This window comes from Anguilla anguilla, chromosome 8, assembly GCF_013347855.1.
Source record: "Anguilla anguilla isolate fAngAng1 chromosome 8, fAngAng1.pri, whole genome shotgun sequence".
NCBI classification, from domain to species: Eukaryota; Metazoa; Chordata; class Actinopteri; order Anguilliformes; family Anguillidae; genus Anguilla; species Anguilla anguilla.
In genome coordinates, this window is record NC_049208.1 from 10,210,571 (window position 1) to 10,226,814 (window position 16,244).

At 44.6% G+C, this 16,244-nt stretch overlaps 1 protein-coding gene across 4 annotated transcripts in view; it reads left to right on the top strand.

Moving 5' to 3' along the window:
* The first annotated feature begins 6,095 nt into the window (after positions 1-6,095).
* Positions 6,096-16,244, top strand: part of LOC118234279 (amphiphysin-like) — a 58,361-nt gene continuing 48,212 nt past the window's right edge. For all 4 annotated transcript variants that reach the window (XM_035430706.1, XM_035430708.1, XM_035430710.1 and 1 more), the window contains exon 1: positions 6,096-6,234. In XM_035430706.1, coding sequence (XP_035286597.1) covers positions 6,166-6,234 — 69 coding nt within the window. In that variant the 5' untranslated portion in view covers positions 6,096-6,165. The remainder of the gene's footprint in view (positions 6,235-16,244) is intronic.

Genomic DNA, 16,244 nt, shown 5'->3' on the forward strand with positions numbered 1-16,244 from the left:
TGGGAAAAGTTTTAATTTTGTATCAGCTTCACTGGGAAGAATCCCATTAGTTACCTCTGTGGCAATACCAGTGACCAGCCTAAGATGGAATCTGTGTGGAACCAGCTTCTGCTCCAGCTGGATACCATCTGGAATTTGGTGATGGTCTGTTGTCTGTACCAAGCTGGCCTACCAGCTGGCCATGATCTTGCCAGCACGGTTGCTATCTCATGGTTGATAACAGTGGTCCTGATTTCTGATTTCTTAACATAAGGAGGATGAGGAAGAATGGAAAATAACAAAGGTGGGGGGGAGCGGAGGGGCGTTCTTGAGTTCACGGTGGATATCGACAATCGATCAAGTTGGGGAAAAAAAATTTGTCACAGCTTTCTCAAGTTTTCGATCGGCACCCAGGTGAAAATGAACTACACCTTCCCAGCGAGTCTCTTCTGCCTCACGGCCCAAAGGCTAGCAGCGGCTCACCTGGACATAAATGAACAGTCACACCTCGCTGTGCTTTCAGAAAAAAAAAAAAAAAAAAAAAAACGATAATTAAATTTGTTCCCGTTCACCTGTTCACTCTTTTGTGACATGGGCTGGAATTGTGGGCAATATGAGTTCTTCCTTCCAGGAGGACATGTCAGTAAGATGGTTGCCAGAGGCGACTGATTGATCAAACGGACACCCCGGAGATGAACTTGCTGACATCGTTGGACGTGTTCGTGCTGGCCATTGCTCAAGCACTGTGGGATTCCACTGGGGTCCCTCAGAGTACTGACGTGTGTGCCTGAAGCAAAACCTGCAGACCTGGCAGGCCGATGTTTCTCGCTACCTGTCAGCTACAACATGAAACATCCCACCTCCTTTCAGTCAGTTACCTCCACAGAAAAAATGTCTTAATATTTACGCATTTCATTGTTTATACATGCCCTGCGATAGATTGGTGGCCTGTCCAGGGTGTATTCCTGCCTCTTGCCCAATGCATGCTGGGATAGGCTCCAGCACCCCCCACAACCCTGCCCTGGATAAGCGGGTATAGATAATGGATGGATGGATGGATGGATGGATTGTGTATACACGTTTCATTGATGTTTATACACGTTTTATTTCTCTTCACAGTGTGAATTCACTGTCGTTCTTGCGACTCCTTGTGGGATTTCTATTTGGTCCAGTGGAAAAGAGCCCCCTGCTGGCCAACCAGCATCACTTCCTCCAGAAATCCAGTTTTTTCAATCAACCAAGCCAGGCTGGAAGAACCTGCCAACTTCAAATCTCTCTGGTACATTTTCAATGTATATATTGATTCCATAGGTCTCTTGTCAAGCTGTTCTTCACACTGTGAGCTGGACCGTGGTGCAGATTTATGCCACTGTCTTTAACCCATTCATGTTAGCCTTTTCCATACATTTCTTTGAAGATATTTAAAGGTTTCTTCAGGGAAGCAAAGAGCACAGAGAAGGCCTTTATTCTGACACAATTTGTACGGGACAAGCTTTTATATTTTGGTGTGGAAGAGAGAGAATGAAGCTTTAGTATTTTTTGGCATAAAGGCATCAGAAATTAATGTGACCCACTTCTATTGTCTTCTCTCGCAATGAATTCCGTCTTTTCTGAATGGCTGTTGCGTGTGAATTTGTGAGTGCGGCACGATGATAAGCTGTGCTGGGCCAGACAAAGGCTCAGCCCAGAGTATTTAAGGAGAGCCTCAGAAACACTCTCCCCCCCACTCTCTCTACTCTTTACTGTCCTCTGTGAACTGCCACTCAGCTTAAGGCTTTGACTTCATGTGGCAGTGGGTGGGGCTTTCACATGGTTAATAACCCATTTTTAGCAGCCTCAGCATAGTGTGCGTATAGCTGCTATGACTTTCATACACGCGCTTGTATTAAGTAGCCGGAAAGGACTGTTTACTGTACTTATCGTTGGTTTGAGACAGCATGCCCTGTCAGTTTGGGTCCAGGAGGGGTTTGGGACAGGGGTAGCGTTCTTCTGTCAGGGGGATATGGACCAAGCCATTGGCTGGTCACAGCAGTGCTGTACTTCCTGGTATGTAGGCCTGCTGCTGCAGATGATTGTAATTGGCACCTTGGGTCTGGGACAAGGATGGCAACACAGTAGAGTAGAATTGAAGGTCATAAGGAAGGGCTTTCTCTTTTTTCTCTCTGTCTCCTCTCTCTCTTGTCTCCTCTCTCTCTCTCTCTCTCACACACACACACACACACACACATTTTCTTTTGGGGTTTGATGGTCGTTTTATATTTTTCCTTCAGGGAAAAATGCTATATAAAGTGATAATATGAACAACCTCTACTGTTTACAACAGATATGCGTCAGCTAAATGCCTATAATGTAATGTAATGTAATGTAATATGCAATCACACTAAGATGGGCCTCGCATCCCAATTATAATATACAGTAATAACAGCAGCACGGAAGCTCTGGCTGCTCCTCGTGCATATCCCGTGGATGCAGTCTGTCACGGGACTTCTGGAGAGCTCTCGGGCGAAGAACAGCGCGCTTCTCACAAAGCGCTCTGTATTCAGCAGGAATCTCAGGCTCAACGCCTCGCCAGCGGGGCAAATAGCAGCCATTACAAAAATGCGGAGCGCCTCTCTCTCCCAGATCCACAGAACACAGTCGACAAACCTGCTGTTTCTTTCCCCTGCGTCTGTGTGCGCGCTCTCACGATAGGCTTGTGTGCACCCTGGACCCGCTTAGCGTCTGCGTGCGTGCTCTCACGATAGGCTTGTGCACACCCTGGACCCGCTTAGCGTCTGTGTGCGCGCTCTCACGATAGGCTTGTGTGCACACCCTGGACCCGCTTAGCGGATTCAAAACTGATCCATGCCTGCCATTTTCTCACTGCGTTTTTGCATATTTCTGCGCTGTAGCTAACAGGGTGATGACAGGCTATTTGCGAAGTGATTCTAGCACATTTTAACTGTCCATGATATGTTAAAATGCTATTTTTTTCCCACAATTCCTAAAATCCAGACATTCTTGAGTTGAATGTAACGAACACAAAAAAACATGACACCTTTATAGTTGTGAATGCTAAGGTGCCACAACTTAGGTAAACTTTTTGTCAGAAGCTGTGAAAATAAACATATAAATGAACTTTAATGGGTGCTGTGGGTTACTACAGTCCTCCTATAAGCCAGCTACCGAGGAATGTTTCAGGATCACTGGAAAACTTCTGGCTGATTTGTTTATGGGATTATTCCCCAAACCGTTTAAAAATGCATTTACTGTTCATGCTCTTCACAGAAAAATATTTAGCACATTCTGTGGTCACATATTGATAAAACCCAAGATAGATAGAATTTTGTTGAAAGACCTTTCTGCTACATTCCAAAAGTGAAATGCCATTTTCTCTTTTAACCATATTTGTTGATAGAGGTCACTTAAAAATGCTATAAAAAATGAGTCCAGAAAACCAGACAAATATAAATATATATTTAGGGAATATCTACCTTAACGTTCGGGGAAAGCTATCGAAGCAGGGAGGTTGGTTTACCTTACTCACAACATTGAAGAAGATTGAATCTTTGTTCGTGTTTCTTGCTGTTCCGTTGCTTGGTATTGTGGTAGTGATTAGCAATGCTATCTTGTTGCCATCTAAGCAGGGGTGTGAATATGACACCAGAAAATCGCAGGTGTCATTAATTGCAAAGACTGGGGGGGAGGATGTCTTTCTGGGAAGTCACAAGTGCTGAGAGCTTTCTCACCAGCACCCACAGATCGATTTGGGCTGGAAACACTATGATTGACTCCAAGACATTATCCGAGCCTCTGTCGACAATGGCCAGGAGGTATGGATTTTGAAAGACAACAGATAAGTTAATGTTGGGGCTAGGATAAGGTGCCTGAGAAGAGGAATGGGGGTCCTCTTGATCTTCTTTATGCATAGGGAATGGGGATGGGCACAATGATAGTCAAGTAGGAGGTGGCCACTCCTATGGCCTGTAGAATTCCGTGGCCTAGAGGGTCTGTTTCTCTTAGAGATTGGTTAAGACTGGTCCTAGAGGCTCGGATTTGGATGTGTGCAGTGCTACGCATACCCTATGCTGGCCTGCCCCCTACAGGAGATCATATAAACTGCGATATAGTACACTCTCATGGTAAAGGTTCTGCTCTCCTGCAACAATAATGATGCTGTATGACAATGAAGCAGGCTGATGTGTGCGTTAAAATTGTTGATTATTGCAGTCTCATGCTTCTTTAAATGTTTTCTTCAAAAACGTTTTCAGCAATAACCCCCCCCCCCCCCCCCCCAACCCCAACCCTGAGAACACCAAGGGGACTAATCAAGTCGAGATTACACAGCGTGCAGTATATTGACCTGGACTGCTGATCTGCCAATATGGAGAGGGGCAGAAGGTGGGCGGGGGGGGGGGGGGGGGGGGGGGGGGTTAGGGGTCGGGGGGGGACGGTTTCTGTAGAATGATTGACCATTAAGACTTGCTATCAATTTGAATCTTGAAGCGTTTAGAACATTTTACCACTAACATCCAGCAGATGGCACTCATTTACCAAATATAGCCTCTGTTTGCCCTTCACTCAATAGATTTAGCACGTTTCCACAAACTAAGGTCCATGCTCTCAAATCAGTTTGCACAGGTGTCTAATTCTGAGGTGCGTTCATAATTTGTCATGCTTTACTGCAGGCTTGACTGGGGTTTTTTGGCCGGTGTTGCTTACCTGCCCCCCCGCCCCCGGATGCAGTTGCCCGGAAACCACAACCAAAACAGGCCTGACCCAGAACAAGACTTCAAAAGACCTGCTGTTTTGGCGGTTTGTCTTTGTCAGTATGCTGCAGGATATTTTGCAGCATAAATGACTAACTCATTTAAATCTCACCCCCTAATCTGTTCCCACAGATGTTTGACTGGGTTCTGGTCTGGTGACTGTGGTGGGAATGCCATCCTAAATAAGCACTCCTTGTTCTCAATAATAATACAAAGTGTGTGTGTGTGTCACATCTGATGATCTGATATCACCAGAGGTAGTATTTTATTATCCAACTGGAATGTAGTAAAGATGAGGAACCAGTTCCGGCCCCCCTGAAGACTGACCCAGAGCTCCCTCAGTTCCACGCTAGACAAAGGAAACCAACCCAGCAGCCAATCAGCTGCACCCTCTGCACAGTCTTCAGTTACCAGGCAGAAAGAGAGACTGACTGAGTTTTAACATTTGTAAAAAAAATAATAAAAATAGCTGCATACTATTTCCATGCATGTCCAACTACCATAGCAGGCCTGATTTTGTGAGCTAATTGTTTCAATGCCTTGCTTCATTATGTTGTGGCCCATATAGCTGCCAGTCAAATGGGCCTTAATCTATTTAATGGCTGTTCTCTGAAAAATATGAAACCTACACAAAATATGAATCCTATTAATGCTTCTTTTGGTGCTCCCTGCCATAAGGAGGCGTGGCTAGTGAAGGAATTACTGTTTGAGAGTAACGCAGCCTACCCAGGCCCCGGCTTTTCTAACCACCTTGAAAGGAGAAGCCATAAAACTCGATGAACATAATACCTTTTCCTTTTGACGCTTTTTTCTTTTCTCGCGAGAGACATCATGTTTGCATCTCAGATCAGGATTGAGAACAATCTATTGACTCAATAACAATTATAGAAAATTTGCGGAAATAAAATTTGGAAAATTAAATTATATGTTATGTGCTCATGATTTTGTATCAGTGTGATATGAAATCACGGCCTAAAAGAAAATGCAACGATGTTATTTTTCACCACGTTAGGCTACCCACCTGCAAACATAATTGCACGCTTGTGTGTATGCACACGCATTTTACATTACATTACAGGCATTTGGCAGACGCTCTTATCCAGCTCTTATCCAAAGCGACGTATGACGAAACCCCTAGAGAGAAGTACCGGTCCAAGTACAGGGCACAACCGCATAGTTCAACATTTGTGTGGGAAAATTATACAAAATATTTCAAATTAACCCCGCGTGTCAAATATCCTATCACAATAAGCAAGACCATTGTGTGTGGCTGGTGATTGATAAACATTGCTGCGGTTGTTGACAAGAGAAAAAAAAAACAAAACAAAAAAAAAGAACACTGTGACTTTAAGAGCTGCTCCTCCCACCTCCTGCTCTGACTCCCTCACGCGCTTCTCCGTGTCCTGAAGCCTCTCGTCTCACCTCAGTACCAGCAGCCATGGCCGAGATAAAAACAGGCATCTTCGCTAAAAATGTCCAGAAAAGGCTAAATCGAGCGCAGGAAAAGGTAAGGAGTTATTATTTTTTTTGCCGTTACAGGGTCACCAATTTTGGTTTTTGCAGTGAATCTTGTTCTTGCATGGAGAACGACGTGCAAAAACAGGATGCTTATGCTCGGCTGGGAGGAGCAGGTGTATTTCGACTGCGGGGTGGGGGTTAGGAATTATAATACGTGGGTGACTAACGTACGCGAGTCCGCTGCAGTTGTTTTAAACCTGATGTCTGCGCACAGCTATGATGTTTTGCATTATTGACAGTGTATTCATTTTTTTAGCCGCAGTTTGTATGTATGGGTTTCAATTTTTCAGTGGAATATGTAAATGTGCTGTTATCTGTCGCTGCCATTGCACACGAGTGTGACATTGTAAAGATGGCTCGTATTATAATAATAATCAACTGAACTTACTGTGACCATAGATGTGGAAATCACTCTCAATATGTTGAGACCGGGCTACGGAAAATTAAGCCTGGAAATAGACTTAGTCGTATTGTATTAGTCATGCTATTATTTTATAACAGCCCACATACCATTATGCACTGGTAAGAATGTGCTCTGCCTGAAGCTAAGTCTTTGAGTTGTTTGTTTAACAAAAAGCAAATTTGTATTTTAAGCGTCCTTAGCCTAGTTAACGACGTTGGTACGTTACTTGAACGTTTAGGTATGTCCCTTTACCGCGTATTTCTCCTGCAAGGTCAGCAGAAGGGGAGATGAGGGGAACGCAGTCGAAAAGATACAGTACGGTGGGAAATGTTTTCCTGACCAACGCGTTTCTGTAACGGTAACGGTGAACGAGCTTCAACCACGGAGATAATGCATTAGGCAAAGCCTTGCTATATTTAAATGGCTATAAATAGACAAGAATACAACTGCTGCCTACCTAGAAAGAAATAAACGGATTTTCAAAGGGTGAATTTATTATTGTGATGTACCGCTTCTACAAAACGGAAGTGGCCTCATATTTTTCCTATATCTTACCATTTTGTCAGAATTTTGTTGCTTATTTATATTGAGGAAATTGTATCCTTTCATCATTTATTTATTTATTTATTTATTTTAATTGTCCCTCCATCAGTTCATTCATTCATTACAGCATGGATTGAGCAATCCGTTAATACTGTCTTTGCAACCCTTCGGCGAGGAGTGACATACAGTTCTGATATATATGTAAGGAAACATTATGCTTAGCAATGAAAACCACATCACATTTAAAGATGAACAAGGAGACAACGTAAGTGCTTATCACCAAGGCACTGTCATGCAGAACAGGTTAACATATGTCAGCTTCCATATGAGCTAGTTATTTATGCTGCAAAATATCCTACGGCATACTGACAAAGACAAACCACCAAAAACGGCAGGTCTTTTGAAGTCTCGTTCTGGTTCAGGCCTGTTTTAGCTGTGGTTTCCGGGCAACTTTTCACGCATCCGGGCTGGCAGGTAAGCAACACAGGCCAGACAACCCCAGTCAAGCCTTCACCAAAACCTGGGCCAGCAAGCAGCAGTAAGAGGATTGATGTTCTTTTAATACGCACCGTCTGAAGCTCAGCTTCTCCTACTGACGAATGTGAGAGAGTGAGCACTTGATTTCATTGGGAAAGCCAGCAAGCTCTGGCCACCCTTTTGCTATGATCTCCTCAGAAGGTAGCACTGGCCCAGGGTCTGAGTTTTGTGCAGGCCAGTAGAAACTAGCAGATTAGAACATCCCAAATACATTTTTTTTCCATAGGTTTACCTTGCTGTCACACTTATAAGCACTTTAGCTCGAATAGAATATTTTTTTTTTGCCTTTAGTCTTTGAGATTCTTACCATCCTCAATTCCAAGTTGCCACCATCAATCACAGTGGCGTGCACAGGCTTTTGAAGCAAGTTTCATGAAGTATCTAGGTCACTTTTGCACCTGTGGTGTCTGTACTTCCCTGTTTCACACGCCACCGGCAGCCTGCTTCTCACCACAACGCAGTTTCGCTCATGCTGTTGTTCGGCTCGCCGCTGCCGCCCCCGCCGAGCGCCGTAATTTATGGCGCATGACTTCTGCATCGCTCCGCTGCGCCATCGATTAGCTTTGGCCCTTCTTACCGTGTCCGCCGTGGACATTTTTTTTTTGCGCGCGGGCCGGGGGCACGCGAAATAGAACAAATAATTACGCGGGGAGCGTCGCCGGAGGGACGGAACTCTCGCCAGGATGCGCCGCGCTAAACAGGATGACCTCGCCCGGTGTCACGACAGCGCCCCCCCCAGAACCTCAGCTCAAAATAACTTTTAAAATCCTGCTGTGATTTGTTCCACCCCGAACGCTTTTGTCATAGTTTTGGATCGGCCGAAACCGGTCTCGGGCTTGGCGGTAATTTGCAACCAGGCAATTCCACGGGTTAGTCATCCTGAAAATTATTAGCCTATTCAGATCTCTAAATTAATGGTGTGTGTGCCCTGCGATGGATTTGCAGCCTGTCCAGGGTGTATTCCCGCCCAGTGCCCGCTGAGATAGGCTCCAGGCCTCCACCACTCTGCCCAGAGTAAGCGGGTATAGATGATGGATGGATGGATGAAATCTCTAAATGAAGGGCCCCCAAAGGTGCTCCTGCTAGTGAAGCTCGGGGCCTACAGCGTGTAGCTATACTGCAGGCCTGTCCCAGGGCTTTGTAACTTTAACAACAGTAAGCTGCCAGTCGCTGGCGTGTTCAAAGAAATCATAAGGTTCAGCGAAATGCAATGATTGGTTAAAGTCAGTGACTCACTGTAGCGTACTCCACAGTGGCACCGAGTGCATATTCGGTTTTAATGGAACCTCTCTGTCGGCCTGGAAGCGTGGGCTTCTGTCGGTAAACAGTCCCCGCGCTCGCACACCTGCCTCAGGGTCACGTGCACATCGGTTTGGGCTGAACATCTGCAGCGGTCGTCATGGACGCAACGAGGCAGCTCACTCAGTCTGTCAACTACAGCGGAACCAATTAGCATGCTAATTTTACACTTCTCCCCCATTGGATTACTTCCACGCGCGTGAGAGTGATAGTTACTCAGCCGGTGATGGACTTCCTATTTCTTTTTTTTTTTTAGTGTTTGCTTGTAGTTAATTACTTCTGAACAAGGCCTACTGTTTATAACTGTCTATAAAGCAAGAAAAGTAAAGGGGCATTGCCTTTGTAGGTACCAACAAGATTACTACTGTATTTATGCAATTAATTTGTGCAGTATTATGGTATAGAGTGGTGTACATTTTGAATTAAAAATCTATCTGTCTATTTATATCTATCTATATATCTGTCTGTCTGTCTGTCTGTCTATCCGTCTGTGATATATAATTTCAATCTATATACTCAGTGATTGCTTTGGCCCCAGATACTTTGGTAGATAGATACGTTCAGTATAACAATATAAAGTAATATAGACACATTCAAAATCTGAGCTCTTTCTGCCTCCTCCTGTCTATTACCTCCTGGTGGAAAAGCCATTCTGAAAATGAGAACTCCGTCTGTGCCTTCGGTGCGGTCAACGGACAGAACTCAGTTTAATTCCTCCCTGATGGAAGTCAGGATTAGGGAGGCTTTGGTTTTATTGTGAGTCAGTGCAGGGCAGATCAGACAGTGTTTAGTCCAAATGCTCTCTGTAGAGATGGGAATTCGGTCTGTGGAAAAAGACGACTCAAGTTAAAAATAAGAAAGCTGTGGCGAATGAAGCGTTTCACTGGAGGCTGCGGCTGTGAAGTTCGCCTCTCTCAATTCGGCAGGGTGTCAAACCACAGACACTGGGTTTTATGCACGGTGTGGGCTAATGAATTCTCACATTTACAGCGTTGTACTTCTCCATCTCAGTTTCCATCAACTGCTTTGCCCTCGCAAAAGATTTCATTCTTCGTTGTTGTCTTCATCGTGATCATGATCATGATGATCATCATCATCATCGTCGTCGTCGTCATCGTCATGATCATCACCATCACCACCGTGACTTTTATTTGGCAGACGACCCTGGCAGACGTACCACGCTGTGCCTTCGCAGACGCTTAGTACATTCACGGGGAGTGATTGTGTGGAAAAGAACGCGCCTCGTGAGTTATCGTGGAGTACATTTTGGGACGGCACGGGCGGGTAACGACTTCATCAGTCGCAGGAAGCGGCTCGACGGGCCATCTGCTCTTTGCTGTCAGGCACCCAGTGTTTTCAACAAATGTAATTTTCCCATCAGGCCCCTGTCTCTGGGGGCACGTTGTTGAGCGTCACATCATTAAGCAAAAATTCATCTTCACAAGGGGGGGGGGGGGGGTGGGCTTGGTTGGAGGGCACGGTTCTCTCTAAAATATAACATTTTATTTATAACATTCAATTATCAGCTGTAAACTGAGAGACTTGCTCATAGTACAAATAAAAGCGCAGGAACTTTGGCCCCTTAGTCCCCCCCCCCCTCCTTTCTGGCCCCCCTACTTATTACACTCAAATAGATGTGTTTAGGGAATAATACTTGTAAGACACTTGAAGCTGATTTGCGAGTTGGCAGACAGGACAGCTGCATGTTCAGGAAGGCCCTTCTGCTGGCTCTGCACCTGGCTTCAGACCGAACGAAGGACTGTGGCTCACCTGTGTGGGGTGCAGTTCACCTTACGCGTGGCCCGAAAAAGATCAGGGAGGCGGGCGGGGTCTGTTTCAAACCGGGGGGGAGGACTGAATTATCCGGTCACGGATACCCGAGATCCACAGGAAGAAGGGATCACATGACGCCGAGGGAAAGAGATCCTGTGAGCTGAGATCTGGGGTGACGGAGCACACAGTCCTGTGTGCGCGGAGGATCACGTTACTAAGCTCGTTACGGAACGAAAGGCAAACTGCTTTCTCAGTGCGTGATATCGTAAACGTAATCTGCGGAACGGTTCTTACAAAGTAAACGTTTTTGGTCGTTGTCATTGTTCTTTCATTATTTCTGTATGCTTTGTCGAGCCTTAATCATATAACATTCTGTGAGTCTGTGGGTGTTTTTTTTTTAAATTTTTTTTTTAGAACTGGTTAGCAGTTGTTAAAATCAGCCTGAAAGATTAAAAAGGTTTCATAAAACATTCATGTTTTCGGGCTAATCTAAATAAGGACACCTTCACGGGTCTCTGCAGAAAGTTCTCACTGCAGATTGCAATTAGCACCACTTTAACTGCTTTAATGTCAGTTTGCTGGCAAAGACTCACTTCTGATACCGAGCTGTTTAAAAAAGCACGGTGAAATTCAGGTGGCGAAAAGTTTTGTTAATTAAAAACCTGCCATCACAAAAGCAGTGCACTGTAGGTGTGACCCACACACAGTGCCGCTTGCATGAATCTAAATCAGCTTGAAGCTGATTCTCCAGGTTTCCTTAAATAAACGGGCAGCACACCCGTTTCTGTCTTTTGCGCTCACAAATCCATCGACGGGTCGACATTTAACAACAGATCTCCCCTGCTGGGCTGAGGGAGGTTCTGCTTCGGGGGTCATGATGTATAATTAATTGTTAGCTGAGGACGTGCGGTAACGTCCCCGGTCTAATGGAATTTTCCCCTTTGTTTCCGATATTATTATCTGACCTCGTGGGTCCATCTGCGGGTTTGTCACAGCCATTATTCCAGTTAAAAGAGAAAATCGAAGGTGTATGACTGAGGTTACCACGGCGGCAGGAGAAAGTCTGGCCACACATTTGTTTAAATAGTAGTTCCACAGTTAGAAACTTACACCACGCTAGCCAGCTTTGCTGCGGGGTTAATGTTTAATAGCTTGGCTGTTGGATAGCCTATCGAGTGCCAGATTACAGAATGCATTTTTAATTTCCATAAGGAATCAACACAGGATGGTGCACGACCAGTTCGGTATTGTAATATTGCTTCATAATAGAACCTTTTTGCAGTCCTGCTTTGGAAGGTGTTGGTCTGAAGATGTAGAGTGTGAGTTCAAGTATTTCCACCAGTTTCAGGCTCAATATCCACTGTATTATATTTGTCTTCAAGAATTATTTCAACATGTCTTTCATTTTGGGTTTGGACCGGAGGTCTTCGAGGAGTCACGCAGAACCTTGGCTTGTCTAAATGCCCAGCAAATAGATTGCAGTGGCTGTTGCAAGAGTCGGTGTTCTGTGTGTTTTTGGTTTGACGTTACTCACGTAACGTGATGCACCCCTTGGGCCAAGCGTCTATCAGTGAATCGGTGAAGGGCACTGAACACCAGGGAGATGAGCTCATTGCTGCATTGACCCGCTCACTACATCGCTGGTATTTTAATTGCCTAAATCTGAGTGCCATAGAAAACCTATGAATAATGTGAATATGCTGATGTTCCAGGAGAAATGCTGACGTACTGAGAGAAGTGCGTATCGAGGTAACGAGCCTCTCCTCTTACAGGAAAGGCCTTCTGCAGAACACAGTCATGCTCTGCTATATCTGTGCATCCTGCAGAGTGCATCAGGGCTTTGCTGCCCAAACAGATCTGTATCAACCTCTTTACAGTCCTGTTTACGATATCTTTACCCAGCGATCTCCCAGAATGCCACGGTGGCATTTGCGTAGAGCGAATTAATACCATATTCCATATTCTTTTCATCGGGTTGCCAAATACAGAAGAGCGAGACTTGTGCTTTTAGTCTTTTTTGGCAAGCCAGGGATTATTTGAAATAGTTTTTGCGTTTTACGAGCCATTTCACTGGTCACTGGTGAACTGGAGCACCACTCGCCAGTGAATTTATGGAAAATCTAGGGTGCGAAAAACATGAAGACATATTCTGGCCAAATGTCTGCTCTGAAGCTGCTTGCAGTGTTATGTTGTACATTTATTCTTTGATTAGCTGTGTCAGCTCTGTGCTGTGTGCTTAGCTTGGAGAACATGTTACATTACATTACAGGCATTTGGCAGACGCTCTTATCCAGAGCGACGTACAGCAAAGTGTATAACCATAACCAGGAACAAGTATGACGAAACCCCTAGAGAGAAGTACCGTTCCAAGTGCAGGGAACAACTGCATAGCTCAACTTGGACCCTGTAGGTTAAACTGATTAACACTAACACAAACAAGAACAGCAACAATGCAGTCTATGCAAAAATACAAGCAGTAGTTAAGACGAGTGCATTAACTAAGTCAACTACGAAACAGCTACCTAGTTACAACCCTAATCTTACAGTCAATTTAGAGATTACAGGGAGGTAGGGAGGGATAGGGGGAACATGTCTTTGCATTAGAATGTTAGCTATCTTGCTAAAGCATTTCACACTAAAATATACTGTACCGTCTATTGCTCCATACACATGTAATCACTGTATGTGATTGCCAACGCAGTGAGATGATGCTCACTTCCTGCTCCGTTAAGCTGTGAGTCCTTCAGGGATTTAAGTAAACTGCAGTGCTCCCTGTACCAGGCTGTTCTGAACAGATTGTGACCTTTCTTAATGAATTCTGCATGCATGGCAGGTGCTGTACAGTCACGGGAATGCAATTGCACTACAGTGGTGCAAGTGCACATACTGGTGAGCACTATTACGTAATGGAAGTAATAAATAAAATAATCAGATGCATAATTTGATATTTATTATGGGGCGGCTTGTTACCATCATTACACGTTGTTCCGCTTAATTTGGAATGCAAAACTGCCCCTCGAGAGTTACTGGCTCATGCAGTGAAGTTTTAAAAAAAAGTGATCGCTCTAAACAAAGTCTAATAAATGGAAGACTGTCAAGTTTACCGCATCCCTGATGGAATATTTTGTTTTATTTTATGAGGGGCGACATAGCTCAGGAGGTAAGACCGATTGTTTGGCAGTCGGAGGGTTGCCGGTTCAAACCCCGCCCTGGGCATGTCGAAGTGTCCTTGAGCAAGACACCTAACCCCTAACTGCTCTGGCGAATGAGAGGCATCAATTGTAAAGCGCTTTGGATAAAAGCGCTATATAAATGCAGTCCATTTACCATTTTATTTTAGTGCCTTATTATGGTTAGTAGCAAAAATGTCTCATTTGCACCACTTCCCTCAAACTGCTCCAGTCAAAATTAAAGGTTTCCTCAGAAAAATACATTTTCAGAAAGCATTTGTTTGCAGTCTAAACAGGAGCTCCCGGGACTAGAAAGTACAAGCCATTTGACTGCTGTGACATGAAGGTTTGAAAAACGTCTCCTCCTTTCCGCTAACGAGAAGTCACAGTGACTGACGATGAGCGACTGAGACGGATGCCTGCTGAATAATTACAGTGATCGTGACCGTGACCATGGCGATGGATTCCGCAGAGCATTGTCTTTTTAACACTTTTAATCATATGGCAGTTTGATAGTTACATTACATTAGGGGCATTTCGCGGACGCTCTTATCCTGAGCGACTTGCATATATCTTTCTACATAGCATTTACATTGCATCCAATTATACAGCTGGAAGCAATGCAAGTACCTTGCTTGTAAGTAGCCGCCAGCAGTAGTACTGGTAGTGATAGTAAGGACTGACACATCATGTTGATGCTGCGTTTTTAATGACATGTGCTGATGCACACTGATATATTCAGTGTTTAATGAACATTGATGGGGTATTTTATACTCTTTTAGAGTACATTTGTTCCCTTTTGGACTTGCATAAACTGTGAGAGTTGAATTAATACTTTTTTTCCATGTGCCATTCTGGTATAGGTTGGACTGACAGAGAACCTATGAAACCATAACGAAAACGATTCTGTGCTCATACCCTGTTGTCTGAAATGAGAACATATTGCAGAAAATGGTTTCCCCTTTATACTCAAATAAAACGCGCAGGAATTTGTAGTACAACAGCCCCCCTCAATAAACATAGTATCGCTGACATTGTGATGTGGTTTGTTATATTCTAGGCATTATCACGATCAGCATCAAATATATTATAACGTCAAAAGCAGACAATTGAAGGTAATCCACGTTAAGATATTAGCATTCGATAGAGCAGCGCCATTTGCCTGCACATAGAGCCGATTACGCTGTTGTAGTCGGTAGGTGTGCCGACCGTGACACGTTCCATGCTGGGTTAATACGTGTGTGAAATCGTCGCTCCACAGCCTGACCGTTAATATATTAATGCCGCTGTCGTCTTCACAGTCCCGCGGTCCCACTGCATAAATCATGATTTAATGCTTACTATAGTATTTAACGCTCGCTGATTTAATCAGAAGAGCACATATTGGCAGGCTTCAGCGTGACGCACCGGCGCAGGGGCGAGGGAGAATTATCGCGGATCGGAAATCCTGCTTGCGCCTAAATTATGTGTTCCCTTTATAACCGGCGGGTCCCGCTGCGGTTTCTGTATTAATCATAAATGCGCTGCGAATTACGGCCGTAAAGCTCAGCTACAATTCTTTTCGCCAGCGCTATCGCCACAATGAACCGCTGGAGATAACATCAGACGTGTGGACTGGAATGAGAATAGGCGCCTCTTTTTTTTTTTCTTCCTGTGCGCACCTCGTTAGGCTGGCTAGTTCAGTGTTTCTGTCTTTTGATTTCTGCACAAAAACTGACAGAAGGAAATAAAATTAAATATGTGGAATAAGCGATTTTCAAATCTCCGCAAAACTTTACCCCATATTAGCATACGTGTTCCATACAGTTGCGACAGGCCTTTTTTGGCTTCTTCCTTCTTCCCCAGTCAGCTCTGCTATCCGTATGCCCCTTTTCTTTCTTTCCCCGTGGGTTGGGAGCTCACACCAAAAATTTCCAGTTTGATTCAACCATAAAGAAAGGTCCAACCTAAAGTCACTCATCAGTGTCTCCCGCTTTGCAGCAAGTACAAATAATTCAAACTCTTCTTCTGGGTATTTGGATGCGTTTTTCTCGTGCCGTCAGTAATTGCAAACGCAACAGCATTTCAAGCCAGGCTAAGAATAGCTTCGCCCCAGGGCAAGGCAGGAGAATGATGGCAGTTGGTTCTGTGTGCTGTTATGTATACGGCGTATTTGCGATAAGACGTGTTGAGATCCCTCTTCCACCTCTTCCACCGTGTGTCTGCAGAGCCCTGCTTGACCTCGATCGACATCCCATTATTAAGCACTGCGGATCTGCTGCAGTGGCATTAAAT